This window comes from Podarcis erhardii (assembly GCF_964252035.2).
Source record: "Podarcis erhardii genome assembly, chromosome: 13".
Classification (NCBI taxonomy): domain Eukaryota; kingdom Metazoa; phylum Chordata; class Lepidosauria; order Squamata; family Lacertidae; genus Podarcis; species Podarcis erhardii.
In genome coordinates, this window is record NC_138502.1 from 26,290,625 (window position 1) to 26,307,453 (window position 16,829).

The 16,829-nt window shown below is 43.6% G+C and overlaps 1 protein-coding gene across 6 annotated transcripts in view; it reads right to left on the reverse strand.

The window, feature by feature from the left end:
* Positions 1-16,829, reverse strand: part of KANSL1 (KAT8 regulatory NSL complex subunit 1) — a 143,410-nt gene that overhangs the window by 102,987 nt on the left and 23,594 nt on the right. For all 6 annotated transcript variants that reach the window (XM_081836971.1, XM_081836972.1, XM_081836974.1 and 3 more), the window contains one exon: positions 617-2,003. In XM_081836971.1, the coding sequence (XP_081693097.1) occupies positions 617-1,920 (1,304 nt within the window). In that variant the 5' untranslated portion in view covers positions 1,921-2,003. The remainder of the gene's footprint in view (positions 1-616; positions 2,004-16,829) is intronic.

Here is a 16,829-nt window from a genome sequence, read left to right on the forward strand (position 1 = left end):
TTGCCAGAGAAAAGGCCTCAGTTTTCACCAAACAGGGCTGGAATGATTTTAAATTTGTACCAACAGAAAGCCTGGACTCAGAAAGCAGGGACAACTTCACACTAATAACCTCTGTCTTGCCCTGAAGGAGCTATTTCTAGAGACCACCTTTGCTGTTCCAGCAGGCAGAGGTATGGTCCTATCTCTGAACAAAACTATAAGCAATATTTCACAATGTATGTTGTGAAAGACCAGGGAGCTGGAGTAGATGGGAGCAAGTAGAGAAAAAAGAATTTAGCGCTTCCTGCTTTTGGTAAAAGGCAGATGAGTGAAGGTGGCTGGAGTTCTTGGCAGCCTTAATCCCTATTGTGGAGTTAAAGATGAGGAGGTGATGCTATCCCTTCCAGTCAAGCATAATTAATTGAGTTTATATCAGATACCATCACCCTCAAACCTAATCTTCCTACTGCAAAAACAAAAAGTATTGTGGCACCTTTGAAACTAACCAATTTATGATGGCATAAACTTTCCTACTGCTTCTGGCTTAACTTTGGGGAAAAAAACCCAAAAACCTCTGTTTTATCCCTATCTTGTTATTTTTTGTTGCCGGTCCTTCCTTACACCAATTGCTACTCACAGTGGTACATGGTGCTGTTCAGTGTCTGCTTTGGTCAGTTCCTCCTCTTCAATATCAGACTCCCCACCCGAGCTGCTGTCCGTCACGTCGGAGTCAAACGCCTGCTCACAGGACCGCAGGTTAGCCATCCCACTGGCGGTAAACCTCTCCAGTTCTTCTGAGATGGAGTCACTTTTTAGGAAGCTGCTCAGGCCCTCTGAGGTACTCGTCTCGCTGGCAGCTTTCCTCAAGGCAGCTTCCGCCTTGCGGGTCAGCATCAGCTGACTTCTGTGTCTCAGGGAGTCCAAAGCTGGCAGCTTGCTCAGAGTCTTCTCCAAGAAGCCGCCCAGCTGCTGCTGGATGTGCCGCTCCACCTGCTTCGCCTGCACCACCTGCAAGCGCTTCTGCAGCCTGCGAGCCCGGTTCTCAATGTCCGCCTGCCGCCGCAGCAGCACCCTCGTCCTCGTATCTGAATCTAGGGTGCTGAAGGAATTGCTCGGCAGGGAGATCTTCTGCTCTTCTGGTTTGCTGCTCCCCAGATTGGAGCAAGCAGGCACACCAGATAATGGCAACAGCCTGTTCTCTCCACCCCCTTCAAGCCCATGCTGCTGCTCCGGGGAACTGTGGCTCCGCTTACTTGCAGTGCCATTATTGCTAAGGGGAGCAGTATGCTCTGCATCAAGGCTTCTGTGTGGAAGAGTGCAGTTGGTCAAACCAGATTTCAGGTCCCCCAAATCAGACCCCCCAGGGCTACTAGAATCAACATCCTGGAGGGTCGCAGCAGGAGGAACACGCTTCCCGCCGTTGAGCGAAGCAGAGTTTTCATGATCGGAGCTGTTGCTCTTAGCCAACTTTTTAGCCAAGCCATTGACGGGTGCTTGCGGCAGAGGAGTTGGGCTACTAGTACTCATGGTTTTTAGGTTTTCCAAGGACAGCTCCAACACAGGTTGCCTCCCCAAGAGGTCGCTAGTTTTCAAGAAGGACTGAGACAACAGAGAGTGAGACTTCAGGACTGTCTGTTTGTTGAAGACCCCTTGCAGCTTCAGAGACTCCTTCGGAGGAACCGAAGTCACATCCGAGCAGAGGTAAGACGTCACCAGGGGCTGCAGCTTTCCCAGCTCCTCCTTCGCAGAGTTATTTCGGAAGTCTAGGCTCGAATCCTCGGCTTTCCTCTTGGTGCCGTTGGTGGCGACAAGGATGTTGTTGGCGTTGCCGTTGTTTTCGGCACTGCCAGGAGACAGGGCGGAGGACGGGGGAGCCAGTTTGAACCGGATGTGGTGAGCTTCAGCTGCTGCGTCAGTGAGAGCGGGCGCCATAGTAGCCATTCAGCACAGAGAGACGGGAAGTCCAGCCTCTCCCGTTGCAGAGGCCAGCTCTGCTGTTTCCAACTGCCTCGCCAGAGGGCAGCCTAGAAAGAAAGCAGGGAGAGAAAGAGAGAGGAGGGAAAGTGTTAGAAGCACAGAAATCAGTGCAGCTTCAGCATCAAGTCAATTACTGTGCATAATTTTTTTATTTTATTTTATTTATTTATTTATTTATTTTGGCTAAAGCACAATCATGGCGCAAGAACGTATTTTCTCCAACCCTAGCAGGTCACACCTCAGGTTCCACTGAAAGGGTATGCAAAGCACCATGCACAGAAGTAGCAAGACCTCATGGTGTGGCAGACACAGTGAGCAAAAAGAACAGCAGTGTGATAAGCAGGAACAAAAAAAGGGACAACCAGCTACTGGGTAAATGCAGTAAGAATGGGTAGCCAATAGGCTGGGGAAAATACAAATGGAGAGGCAGACTGTGGAGTAAGGAGGGGGGCAAAATATAGTGTGACACCACAAGGGAGCCCTGCAATGCAGGCAAGACTCAAAGCCGATACTGCTACTACAGGAATGTGGTGATAAGCAGAGAGTCAAAGGTAAACCCAACCACAAAACCAGTCCAGGGATATATATTTTTCTTTCACCCAGTGAATCAGAACCAACCCCACACCTAAAGCCTTTCAGTTGTCTTGACCCTGAATCAAATCATAGAACACCAAAAGCAGTTGTATTTTGGGGGTAGAGGATGGAATTTGTTCAGTTATCAGAAGCTCAAGCCAATTCCTTTAAAGGTCTCTTCCCTGGCTGCAAGCAAAGCATCTGTACTGCCCATCTCCTACGTTTAGCTTGATCTAATTACATACTATTATTTATTGATACTCTGCCTTTCCCAGCAAGGAGCTGAAGGCACAATATACTGTTCTCCCCCTTCTCCCAAGGTAATGACCTAGTCCAAGGTCATATAATGAGCTTAACAAGTGAGTGGGGGTTTGAACTCGAGTTAGTCCGACACGCTACCCACCACTGCTTCATTCTACTTAGATGCAGGGTAAGAAAGAGACGTTCCAATTAAGGCTTTGAGTTGTTTTGGAATTTTTTGGAAGTCTTGTGTTCCAAAAGTATGAACTTAATGAAGCTGTTCCTCTGCTCCCCCAGCCAAAATTAGAGTGTCTGGTTAGTTCAGATCATGGCTTGAGATGCCCCTCAGAATCTGAAAATTCCATGAAATGAAACATCACACACACATGGCCTTGATAAATAAGATCAAGGTCCTTCAAATCCAGCATCCTATTTTCCAGTGGCCAACCAAATGCTGACGAGAGGATCATAGATCATAGAGTTGGAAGGGACCCTGAGGTCATCTAGTTCAACCCCCAACAATGCAGGAATATGCTGCTGTCCCATACGGGGTTTGAACTTGTAACCTGAGCATTATCAGCACCACGCTCTAACCAACTGAGCTATCCAGCATGAGGAGGACAGCCATTCCATTTTATCCCAATAATCTCATATCAGAGGTTGACTCCCACTGAAAGAGAAGGTACAATTTAATTATTAGGGCCTTTGATAAGACTTGATCTGCTATCAAACAGAACCTACTATCAATCAATACAATTAAGTGTCCTCAAGTTCTAGTATTGATCAACCATTTTTAATCCAAACTGCTTTTACCAATCTATCTATAATTCTATAAATCTCTATCACTGCCTTTCTGAGGAAGAGATGCTGAAGAGTTATTAGGGATTTTCATTAAGGGGAGGAAAGCAAGAAGGGGGTATGACAGAACACAAAAGAGAACCTGTGGCTCTCCAGATGTTGGACCATAATTCCCATCATTCCTGATTACTGGCCATATGTCTAGGGGCTGATGGCAGTTGTAATGTAGTCCAATTTCGGGAGGACCAGTTTCCCCAACCCTGCTCATCAAAGTTCCTTTAGTGTGTGTCCCTCCCTTTTGATAAAGCCCTAAAAACTCTTTAACCTTTCTTCATGGGAAAGTGCTCCGAGCCCTTGATCATTTTAATTGCCTCCCTCTCCCTTTTTCAGCTCTTTGTTTAGATGGGATGACAGTACTATGCACAGTATTCTAAAGATAGTTCTGCCAGAGATTTAAATAAAGGCATTATACTTGGTTCTTCTCTACTGGGAGACACAAAGCAGGTTTTAAAGTTGCTTGTTCTGTTTCTATTATGCAAGTGGATGTAGAAAAGAGCAGCATCAATCCTGCTTCCGTTGCAAACAGTTAGATAACACAGGTGGCCCCAGATCCACATTTCTTTTTAGGTATGTCAAGATGCAACCAACCAGCTCAGCAACATTCAAGATGAGCATCACAACAGCAACGTGTGCAAAAGGTTGCTTCCATACACTTACTAGATCAGGGGTCAACATTTAGGACTTACTTTGTTCTTTCTCTCACGTGGACAACTGTGGACTGACAGGATATAGCATGCCACATGGAAACAGCATGGTGGGGGGGGGGGAAATGTTTTTATCATTTCCCCAAGCTAAGTATTTGTCATTACATTCATTCATCTGCTTGGGAGGTTAACTTTACTTAAAACAACAATTTGCACCACTTTTATATTTGTTTCACAAACACTCCCAGTACACAGTTTTCAGGTAATCCGTTTTGAAACTTTTCTGGAATGGAAAAAGTCACTGGGTACAAACTTTTATAGAAGGCCCATCATGGCTTAACAGCAATGCCAAATCTTTTCTATTATTGTTGGAATAATTGATGAAGTGGGGAAGGACGTCATCCTCAGTACAAAGTCAGACTGAAATTCAGTCCATTCTAGACACCCCTTGTTCCTTGGAAGCTACAACAAGGCCTACAATGTGTAGTAAGTTCTGTGGATCTAACAGCTGATTACAGAGATGCCTGGCATAATAAGCACCTCTCCTGGAAAACAACACCACCACCAGCCTGGTTCTTGTAGCACGCACTTTCATTCAACCAATCTTCACCCTAAAGCACATCTCAAAGGTTTTATACATCTGTAACAAAAACCACTTACTATCACCAAAGATTCCTCATCAACAACTGAAATACTTGCAAATATTAAGTCATAGGGACAGGGGGAGGCTCATTAAGATTACAACTTACTAAATCATTAAACATTGTATGCGTGCTTGTTTCAACAGGCTAACACAGTCAATAAAGTACAGGCATTTTATTTACTTTAAAAGCTTACATCCTTGTCTTCTTTCCAGAACGGAACCCAAGGTGGGTAACAAAGCGGAAAATTCCACGTGGTATTTAAAAATCAACCTTAAACCCTATTCCTTGCAACCGTCATAAAACCACAATATTTTATAAACTAACAACAGGAGTCAAAACATGGAACAGGATTGAAAAATAAACCGTGGGGAGGAATTTCAACCAAAAGCCTTTTTGAATAGCCATGTTTTTGGCAACCTCCTAAAAACAAAAGTGCATTGCGATCTGACAGACTGCATCAGGCATAGGGCATTCCACAGGGCAGGTGCCACTATGGAGAAAGTCCCACATCCCACAAACATGATACCAAAGCAAAAGGCAAGACCGATGGGAGTGGGATGGAGGGGAGGACAGTGTGTGTATGTAAAAACCAGAAACCAAGTTTGTTGGAACAGGACCTGAGACCAGGATTCAAATCCCCACTCAGCGATGAAGCTCACTGGGTGACCTTGGGCCACTCACTGGCTCTCAACCTAACCTAACAGGGTTATTGTGCAGATTAACTGAGATAAGGGAGAACCATGCTCACCACTCTGAGCTCGTTGGAGAAAAAGGTTGGATATAAATATAATAAAAATAAAGAAGATTATGAATAAAAGTTGAATTTTGATCTCTTAATAGTGGCATGGTTTTACATTAATTCTGAGGCTATAAAATGCTTCCATAAGAAATTAAATCACAAATGTGTTAAATGCCTGCTTGTTTAGCAATGGCACAAAAATTGAAATCTATTAACATGCCTGTAGTTGGGTACTAGGCTTACAAAATTTGGGATTTATTACTAATGGATGAATGTTGAAAGCAACAAGTAAGGACTCAACATGAGAGAGAGCGAGAGAGAGCGAGAGAGCGCGAGAGAGAGCGAGAGAAATCTATTTTCTTTATGACTGGGGCACTGGTATTCAAATGTTACGTGATTTAACTGAAACAATTATATGCTTTTTTTGTATTTTTCTTTGAAATATTAATTTAATGAAATAATAACATGTAAACATCTGTGTTCATACAAACTGCCTCTGAAGAGTCACTTTCTACTGTTATACAAATACAAATTGTGCAATCATAGGGTGTGGGTGGGTTTAAGGAATTCCCACAGTCCTCAATGGGACTTACTCCTAGGTAAGTAGGTATATAGGACTGCACCCAATATATGGAAATCTGTACCGAAGGAGCACTGCGCTTAACTGTGGCAAGCTGAGCTGAAATAAAGGCTGAACATTTTGATATTTATTTCAACACTTTTAAACATCTGCTTTTTCTAGGGGCGGAAAAGCTAGGCAGGCAGCAATTTCATTTGACAGCAGTATTTCCCTTCTTCAACACAAGAGGAATTACTGAATGAGAATAATGAGGGTCAAATCCCACACGAGGGCCATATCAGTCAATAATACTTGTGTTACATTGCAGTGTGTATGTCTATACTCTCAAGAAAATGTAGTATTAAGAGCTTGCACATTCATCCTGGTCTACATCTGATTCCAAATATGTTTATTAACCCCAAAACATACACTTATCCAGTCGCTTGTATTAAACATGCACATTTTTGTAGTGGTGCCTCGCAAGACGAAAAGAATCCGTTCCGGTTTTTTCGTCTTGCGAAGCAAGCCCATTGACAGCTTAGCGGCTTAGCACTATTAGCGGTTTAGCGGCTTTTAGCGGCTTAGCGGATAAGCAGATAAGTGGCTTAGTGGCTTAGAAAAAGGGGGGGGAGGGGGGAAAACCCGCAGGAACTCGCAAGACATTTTCGTCTTGCGAAGCAAGCCCATAGGAAATTCGTTTTGCGAAGCACCTCCAAAACGGAAAACCCTTTCGTCTAGCGAGTTTTCCGTCTTGCGAGGCATTCGTCTTGCGGGGCACCACTATATACCGGTATGAATTCCAGCAAGTGTGTGTCTTTGGGGGGGGGCTGTATTTTCATTTTGGAGATGGTTGTTTAATTTGCATTATCCACTCACTAGCAAGATAAGCGTAGCATGTTCAGTTGTAGAAGCAGGGGTGGAAAACTTGGTGCCTGTCTGATGTTGCAATACCCGCAGCCGGAATGGCCAATGGCCGGGGATTATCGGAATTGCAGCCAAGCATTTGGGTGGGAGTTGGGTGGGGAAGAACAGCTAGTTCCCCAACCCTGGGCTCAAGGGCAGAATCTTTCGTTGTTCAAGCAAAGGCAACTTATTACTTTTACTTCCTCCTGCCCACACTTCCCTCCTTCCAGAGTTCAACATCTTTTTTCTCTCTGCAGCCTCCTCGGGCAACATTACCTGCTCTGGGGACTGTAAGTCATCGCTTTAATCTTGCAACGAATTGCCTTACTGAGATCTCTTCCTGGATGACTCATCAAAAGTTCAAACTCTAATATGGCTTGTCACTCTCTCCTTTGTGGGGGTGGGGCAGAGGGACACCTGATGCCAAAATCTGCCAGTGCCAAACATTTCCTGCTTGTCCATCTGCAAAATGGGAAACTTCATAGCAGTAGGGTGTGCAGGGGCAGCTAGTGTCATGTCCTGCAGTTGTTTAAGGACTATACAACTACCACCCTCCCGGCTAACTAACGCTCATGGGTGTTGCTATCCAGCACCACACTGGCCACCCCAGCACAGTGGATCAAGGATAAAAAGGTGAAGGTAAAGGACCTGACAGTTAAGTCCAGTCGCAGACGACTCTGGGGTTGCGGCGCTCATCTCGCTTTACAGACCAAGGGAGCTGGCGTTTGTCCGCAGACAGTTTTTCCGGGTCATGTGGCCAGCTTGACTAAGCCGCTTCTGGCGAACCAGAGCAGCACACAGAAACACCATTTACCTTCCCACTAGAAGCACTTTTTGGTGTGCTTTAGAACTGCTAGGTTGGCAGGAAGCTAGGACCAAGCAACGGGAGCTCACCCCATCGCGGGGATTTGAACCGCTGACCTTCTGATCGGCAAGCCCAAGAGGCTCAGTGGTTTAGACCACAGCGCCACCCGCGTCCCAGCCGGATCCAGGATACGTGGACTCAAATCCCCACCTCTGTCATGAAGCTAAAGTTTGGGCCAGGCCCTCACTCTTTGAACTTAACCAATGCTGTAAGGATACAGCTGGGGTGGCCATGAAGCCACTCCTGTGCTCCTCGGAAGCAGTGTTCGAAATTAGCTAGGCGCCAGACACATTTTGCACCTGACTAGTGGCCACTTGCAACCAAGTGAAGATACCTGGGTGCCAGGATGGCGCCTGACATCTCCACCATGCGGTTGGGCATGCCTGGGGATCATTGGACCTTGATTGTTTTCACACACTAATACCCTATCCTATAGAATCTGCACAATTAGAATGAATTTCAAGAACCAAAATGCTTTTTTCTGTGCAGCCTCAGCATTACGAAAAAGAGGTAGGAATCGGCCAATACATGTGGACTGTCCCTAGATCAAGTGACTTTTCTTATTTAAGTTCTCAAAGCTCTTAACCTAGCTCAAGGTTGTCATCCGAACTAGCCGGATGTTTAACTGAGAATCAATCACAGTCAGTGAATGCCTGTGAAAACAAGACTTTGCCCCAAAATGGCAACTAGGCATTCAGTTTTGGCAACTGCAACCTTGGTTTAAGAAGCTATTTGGCACCTAGCTTACATACAGGGTGGATTTGATTTAAATCAAATTGATTTAAATCACTAGTCAGTAAGACTTGATTTAAATCACTAGTCGGGAAGACTAAATCATTTTTTTTTACAGAAAGACTCATTCTTGCTGATATAATCTTAATATTTACAACCAGATGAAGATTTCATTTCTGGAATAATAAATTTTCAGAATAGTTTTTAAAGTTATATCAAAAATTACTGATTTGGTTATACTATTAGAAAAACATAGACAGAGAATTACGAAATAATTGTGAGGTGTAATAAGTTTACTGTTTATATTTGGACAACTTTTCTGCTGTACTTTATTGGAAGGAGAAAATTAATCATTTCTTTAATAAGAATTTAAACAGTTTATATAACTAAAACAATAGCACTATAGCATATGTATTCATGTTTGTTAACTGATCTGGTTAAACAATTTTCAAAAAGAAAAAACTTTGAGTTTTAGTACATGTGAAAAATTAAAACAAATCCTTATTTCCTGAATGGTCTTTGGACTACAGTGGTACCTCGGGTTAAGAACTTAATTCGCTCTGGAGGTCCGTTCTTAACCTGAAACTGTTCTTAACCTGAAGCACCACTTTAGCTAATGGGGCCTCCCGCTGCCGCAGCGATTTCTGTTCTCATCCTGGAGCAAAGATCTTAACCCAAGGTACTATTTCTGAGTTAGCAGAGTCTGTAACCTGAAGCGTCTGTAACCCGAGGTACCACTGTATAATGCAACTTAAATAGAAAGCTATCTTTAGCAATATTTTTCCTCCCAAAGTATTATTTTAAAAATCCCATTTAAATTTTTAAAAATCCGATTTTAAAAAAATAAAATTAATCACGGATTTTTATCCCCCCTGCTTACATATCTGAGTTTCTAACACTGCTCAGAAGAAATCGGGAATAAATGTATCCCGGCATTCACACATTCAGTTTCACCGAAGCGGAACTAGAGTCCCCTCCCTAGTGGTGTTTACACAGACTGCCCTGCGTTCAATATAGATCAATTAATTCAGGTCACAAAAGTTTTCATGCTTAGAAGCATGCCTACTCTCCTTTTTGCCAGCCAGGCAGCACAAGATCACTTCCGAGTATTCAGTTGCAGGAAGAGGGGGAAGGAGAGGTAAAAAACAACAACAACGCACAATACAGGGCTAGACTGCTTCCAAAGAAAATGGCAGAGTGCAAACTATGCAAAAAAAAAACCACAACCCAACTTATTTATCATGTGTGATTAGGAATACTTAATTTATAATTTTAAATGCATACTAAAACCAAGTGCTTAACACATTTTGTAACAGGGTATGTGCTGCAGAAGTACTGCTCAGGACTTCAAAGCAGAGGTTTTTAAAGAACAGCTGGTGCCATTACAGTAGCCCAGAAAGAAGACCACCACACTGCTCCGGAGATGCCAAAGGAATGAAGCTTGCACTTCAAAACATTGGAATGACACAAACAGGCAAAAGCAATACGTGGAAATTGTCTGATGCCTTCGTTCTGGAGACACAAAAGATGCCTTGTATGCAACCCTCCATCCTTCTGGTTGAGCATCATCGACACTGGCTGGCACTGCCCCCTCCTGTGTTTCAAACAATTCTTCCTCCACCCTACCTGAAGACTGCGGCAGCCGATGGCGAACTTTTGCATGTAAAGCTGAGCTACAGCCCTCCCCCCATTAAAGGAATGGCTCCTCTTTCACCTGGTACACAAAACAGTCTGTGAAGTGAACGCAAGACTTTTTGCACACAAAGCAAGACTGGCGCCTCAAGACCAGCAAGCTGGCCACAATTGGCATTTATGCTTTCTGAGTGCCCAAACTGATTAATGAGGGAATGATCTCAGGAAACTTATGACTCCCTGTAAAGTAGGTGAGGTGCAGTTAGTATCCTTATATTGAAGATGGGGCTAGTAGCAGAGTAGCAGGTTGCTTAAGACTACCTAGTGCAGGGATGTCCAACCAGTAAATCGTGATCTACCGCTGGATCCCCAGCTGATCCTGGTAGATCGCAGGATCCTTATCATGTACAAAAAGTTACAGGGGGAAAGCTAAAAAACTCTGTGCAATCCTGCCCCACGCACACTCCTCCTCCCTCCAATGACAATGGGTAGATCACTGCCAGATTTTTTTATACTGGGAGTAGATCACAGACTCTTGGGAATTGGACATGCCTGACCTAGTGAATTAAAGGAGATATTTGAACCAGGAATTCCCTAGCTCATACTGTAAGCCACAACACTACACGAGATCTGAAGCTTTCCAGTTGCTCTGTACCACTTTAAGGAAGAATGTGCAAGATGCTTTCAACAGCCAAAAAAGGATCCCAAGAGATCAAGGATAAATTAGGCAAAGAATTCACCGAGCATTCTGACACTTGTCAAAAAATGCAAGCCTTCTTTGCGAACACCAAGACTCAAGAGACAAAGGCCTGGTTTGCATGTCACAACTGTATTTAAAAGCAACTATGGTTGAATGCAACTATGCTGTGTGCTGCTGCATGCCCCATTGCCCGGAAACAAGCCAGCGTGGCATGTTGCAACATCTGAACCCCAACTCATTGATTGCTTGTCTCCAAACAAACCACAAGCAGTAGCCAAGGTTCGCTCTTGGGATTACTCTTTGTGATTTGTTTAGAGAGAAACAAACCATGGAGTTTGGGTTCAGACAGCAAGCAACAGCAGCCAACAGAGGAGCAACTAAGTGGGCCCTTTTAAGCAGTGTGCTGGTTCACATTAAACCATAGTTTGTTTCTAATGTGAAATGCAAATTGAGCTAACTAACATGAATACTGGATGGATGTGTTATTTTCACTTTGAATTTTATTCATGTGCTACCTTCAAGCATCAAGTCCTCTGCTTCAGTAGCATCAGTGCATACAGGTATACTGCAATTATACTCTCATACCCATTTCCTACCGCCACATAGCTAACCCATAACAGTGCATTTGAAAGCACACTCTATTCCATCGCCAGCACAGAAGCAGCAAGTCCAAATCCTAAAACTGTCCACATTATACTTTTTCACAATGGCCCTCCTTGGATACAGAGAGTGCTCGCTGGGGAAACATGAACTCCACTGTAGCAATGTCAGTTTCAGCCAGACTACCCACACCATATTGCTACTGAAGCAAAAAGTGATTTTATTAATTATAAAACTTTTATTTCAATCTTCAAATACATTTTCCCCAAGAGAGCTTAGATACAGTCCATTAATAATATAATCTATTAATATTAATAATAAGAAAAAAATTATTTATATCCTGCCCTCCCCAGCCAAGACTGGGCTCAGGGCGGCTAACAATCAATAATAAAAACAAGTTGATTAAAATACAACTTAAAAACAAGATTAAAATACAACATTAAAATGCAGCCTCTTCACAGGAGAAAGGAAAAAAGAAAGAGGGGGAAGGAATCAAACTGATTCTAAGCCAAAGGCCAGGCGGAACTCTGTCTTACAGGCCCTGTAGAAAGAAATCAGATCCTGCAAGGCCCTGGTCTCATGAGACAGAGCGTTCCACCAGGCCGGAGCCAGTGTTGAAAAGGCCCTGGCTCTGGTTGAGGCTAATCTGACTTCCTTAGGGCCCGGGACCTCTAGGGAGTTGCTATTATGGACCTTAAGGTCCTCCGTGGGACATACCAGGAGAGACGGTCCTGTAGGTACAAGGGTCCTAGGCCGTGAAGGACTTTAAAGGTCAAAAACAGCACCTTAAATCTGACAATTCGTTTTTAAACAACAACTCTAAAAACATGTAAATGGAATAAAACAAATTCCAAAGGAAGCAAAGCTATTAGAAAAACGTTTTCTTCCCAACACCAAATAATATCAAAACAGGCATCGGTGGTCCTTCCAGTAGAGGGCCTATCACAACCAGCTGGACCTCCCTGGGGCAGTGTTAAAAACTCAGATATATAATGTGATAGCCAAATGGCACTTTAAACCTGGGTTGTGGTCACCACAATGGAATGTCTAGGCGCCGTTCCCCCACCACCACAGAATTTATCATTATTATTCATTCCATTTCTATACTGCTTTTTGTTTTAAAGAACAAATCTCAAAGCGGTTTGCAGCACATTAAAACATCAAATAAAACAATCCAGAATAAAACTAAGCTTTATTGAAAATGTTTCACCTCCTTCTCTAAGTGACATTTTGTTTTCCTCAGTCGCCTGCCTGACATCCGGAGATCTCCATGTGGTCACAACTGGACCTTTTCCCGTTGCAAAACGTGCCTGGCTAATTTCTAACACTGCCCTGGGGAGTTCATATCACCGCCTCTGAGCAGGTCCTTCAGGTGCTAGGGTCACCCAAGAGGAAGGCCTCCACAAATTTAAAAATCCAGGGAGGCTGCTACATGGAGGCAGGTGATCCTTCAGGCATTTCAATCCCAGACCTTACAGAGTTTTGGAGACAAGCACCAGCAACTTGTTTTGGTGCCAAGCAATGTTATGTTCCCATTGCTTGGTCCCAGTTTGCAGCATAACAGCTGCAAACTATACTGCAGCTTCCAGACAGTTTCCAAAGGCAACTCCAAACGCAACAGATTACAGTAATCTAACCTGCAGAGTGCCAGAGCATAGGTTACTCTCGCCTGGCTGCCCCTGTCCATAAAGAATTACCAGCCTCAACCAAAAGACACTCAATGCCACAGAGGTCACATAGGCCTGCAGGGACAAAGCTAGATCAATGAGCGCTCCCTAAATTTTAAACCTGATTTCTCCAGGTTTAACACTGTCCAAATCAGGCAAACACCTACTGACACAAGTGGTGCACCTACCAGCAGTAACCCTGTCTTGTCAGGATGGAGTTGCAGTTTACTGGCCCTCATTCAGCTCATGATTAAGCCCAGCCACCCATTCAGCACTTCTATTGCCTCACCTGAATCCAATGTAAAGGGCTGAGAAAGAGACCTGGGTGTCAACAGCACACTGACATGGATGACTTCATGTAGATATCCACAGCATAAATGCCAGGTAACTGAGGAAACAACACACTAAGCACCAACTTCTGGAATCAACCATTCAGACAGGGACAAAACCGCTGCAATGCAGAGAACCTCAATCCTTAAACCAGATGAATACTATCACAATAGTGAAAGCCAGAGATGTCCAAGAAAAATCAACAGGGCATCACTTCCCTAATCCCTCTCTCGGCATAGATAACCCACACTGTAAACAAGGCAGTTTCTGTGCTAAACCAGGCCTGAAACTAGACAGAAACAGATCCAGATAATCAGCCTCAAATAGGCAATCCCAGTTAATAACCATCACCCTGATCTAAGGAGGGCCTTTTCCAGAAACCACATCCTTTAGGACATCTGGGGCTGCCCCTCTCACAAATTACAACACAAAATGCAGCAAGAGACTAGCAGTTTACACAAGCAATGCATGACAAATTGCTACATTCCCATTATTACTTTTATTATTAACTCAATTTATATACCACTCTCAGGGTGGTTCACAGAATAAAATAAAAAAAACCCCACAAAATACATAATCAAAACAACCACTCAATACCCCCCCCCCAAAAAAGACATTTTAAAAGGGCATAGTATGTCAGTAAAGGTCTAGTTAAAAAGGAATGTTTTTGCCTGGCACCTAAAGGTATATAATGAAGGCGCCAGGCGAACTTCCCTGGGGAGAGCATTCCACAGACAGGGAGCCACGTTCTCGTGTAGCCACCCTCCGGACCTCTCAAGAAGGCGGCACACAGAAAAGGGCCTCAGAAGATGATCTCAGAGTCTGGAAAAAGGCGGTCCTTGAGGTATTGTGGCCCTGAGCCGTTTAAGGCTTCATAGGTCAAAACCAGCACTGTGAATTGGGCTCGGAAACTAACTGGTAGCCAGTGCAGTCGGACCAGGATCGGTGTAACATGCTCAAACCGTATTGCTCCGGTGAGCAACTTGGCCGCTGAATTCTGCACTAGCTGAAGTTTCCGAACCGTCTTCAGAGGCAGCCCTACGTATAACGCATTGCAGTAATCTACCCTTGAAGTTACCAGAGCATAGACAACAGTAGCTAGGCTATCCCTGTTCAAATAGGGGCATAGCTGGGTCACCAGCTGAAGCTGATGGAAGGCACTCCGGGCCACTAAGGCCACCTAACCCTTGAGCGACTGCAAAGGATCCAGGAGTACCCCCAAGCTACGAACCTACTCCTTCAGTGGAAGTGTAACCCCATCAAGAGCAGATCTCCCACCCACTAACAGTGCCTCAGTCTTATCTGGATTGTGTTTCAGTTTGTTGGTTCTCATCCAGTCCTTTATTGAGGGGCAAACGTTTAACAACTTTTTGTCAGATTTCTACAGTGAAGGCAATTCCAGTTGTAGTTCCAGCCACAAATCTGTTCTCGCCCCTTCACCACAAAAGAGCATTAGCTATGCAAAGGAGACAATGGCCCTGATCCTTCAAACCCCATTCACAGGCTTTATGAATTCATATCTGCTATACTGAGCGTGCAAGATCCTATCACACAGGAGACAGCAGACCATTAAGGATTTGCATGGGCTGCTGTAAGGATGAAGCCTTCTACTCTTCCCATTATTCAGACATATGACCACAATCCTAAACACCTTTAGTATTTGAATTACAGCAAAATAACTGTCTTTAATTGGAAAAGTGAAGCCTCTTGACTTTCATTCTTGAACTGAAAAGTGCTACAGGCCAAGAGCACATAGCTTATTGGATATTCCATCCTCAAAAGTTTTTTTTTAAATCCTGTACAGTATTTATATAGTCAGTTCAATGCATTACTCTTTTCCAGAAGCCTCAGGTTAAGAGTTACATTTGGATAAATGTACAGGCTGTTACTTACAAAATTAGCACATCAAAAATGGCAATCAGAGAGTGACCACAACTGTTCCAATAAGAAATAGCTTAGCAACATTGGAAGGACAAGTATGGATAAATGCATGGTTGAATAGAGGAAGGATGTCTAATAACACTCCCTAGCCACTCAGAATCATTTAAACAGGTATTACCAACTTCTAAAGAATATAAGAGGGTATATCTCAAAATTATATACCTAAATGAGAAAGATAACTGGGAAAAGAATAACCTAAGAATAGCTATGGGTATGTGAAAAGTCTGATAAATGTTTCACGCAGAGAGTCTTAAAGTTACAATTCAAGTGGTATTTGAGCCACTTCATTTGAAACGTATACTCAAGGAGAATTACTTATTTAGCAAGATTTATATATATATATAGTATAAACAGGAATAAAAACAGAATTCAAAATATGGATAAAACCAAGAGTTTTAAAAACAGATATACATGCAAAAATTGCCTGTCTAGGTAGAACTGCCTAAACAAGGTGCCACTGAATATAATACCCCAGTCTTAACTGTGTTCTTTATCTTAATTTGAAATTATTTTGGTTGAGAGCCTTCCCATTAAAAAAAATGATGAATCACAGATTTGTAGAGTTGTAAGGGACCCGCAGGGTCGTCTAGTCCAAGCACCTGCAATGCAGGAATCACAACCAAGGCATCCATGACAGGTGGCCATCCAAGCTCTGCTTAAAAACCTCAAAGGAAGGAGAGTTCACCACCTCTCGTGAGAGTCTATTCCACTGTCAAACAGATCTTCCTGGCAGAAACTTGTTCCTGATGTTTGACTGTAATCTCCTTTCTTGTAACTTGAATCTCTCTTACCCTCCAAAGTAGGAAAAACAAACTTGCTCCATCATCCATGTGACAGCCCTATAGATATCTGGAGATAGCTATCATATCTCCTCTTAGTCTCCTCATTTACAGGCTAATCATACCCAGTTCCCTCAACCCTTCCCCATAAGGCTTGGTTTCCAGACCCTTGATCAACTTGGCCACACTCCTCTGCACATTTTCCAGCTTGTCAATATCCCACTTAAATTGTGGTGCCCAGAAATGACACTTATCCCTATTGAAATTCATTCCGTTAGTTTGGTCCCAGTTCTCAAGGTCATCTTGAATCCCAATTCTGTCTTCAGCGGCATTGGCTACCCCTCTCAGTTCGGTGTCATCTGCAAAATTGATTGGTATCCCCTCAATATCTCATCCAAGTTGTTTATAAAGACTATGAACAACAAGTTGTTTATAAAGACTATGAACAACGGGCCCAGGACAGAACC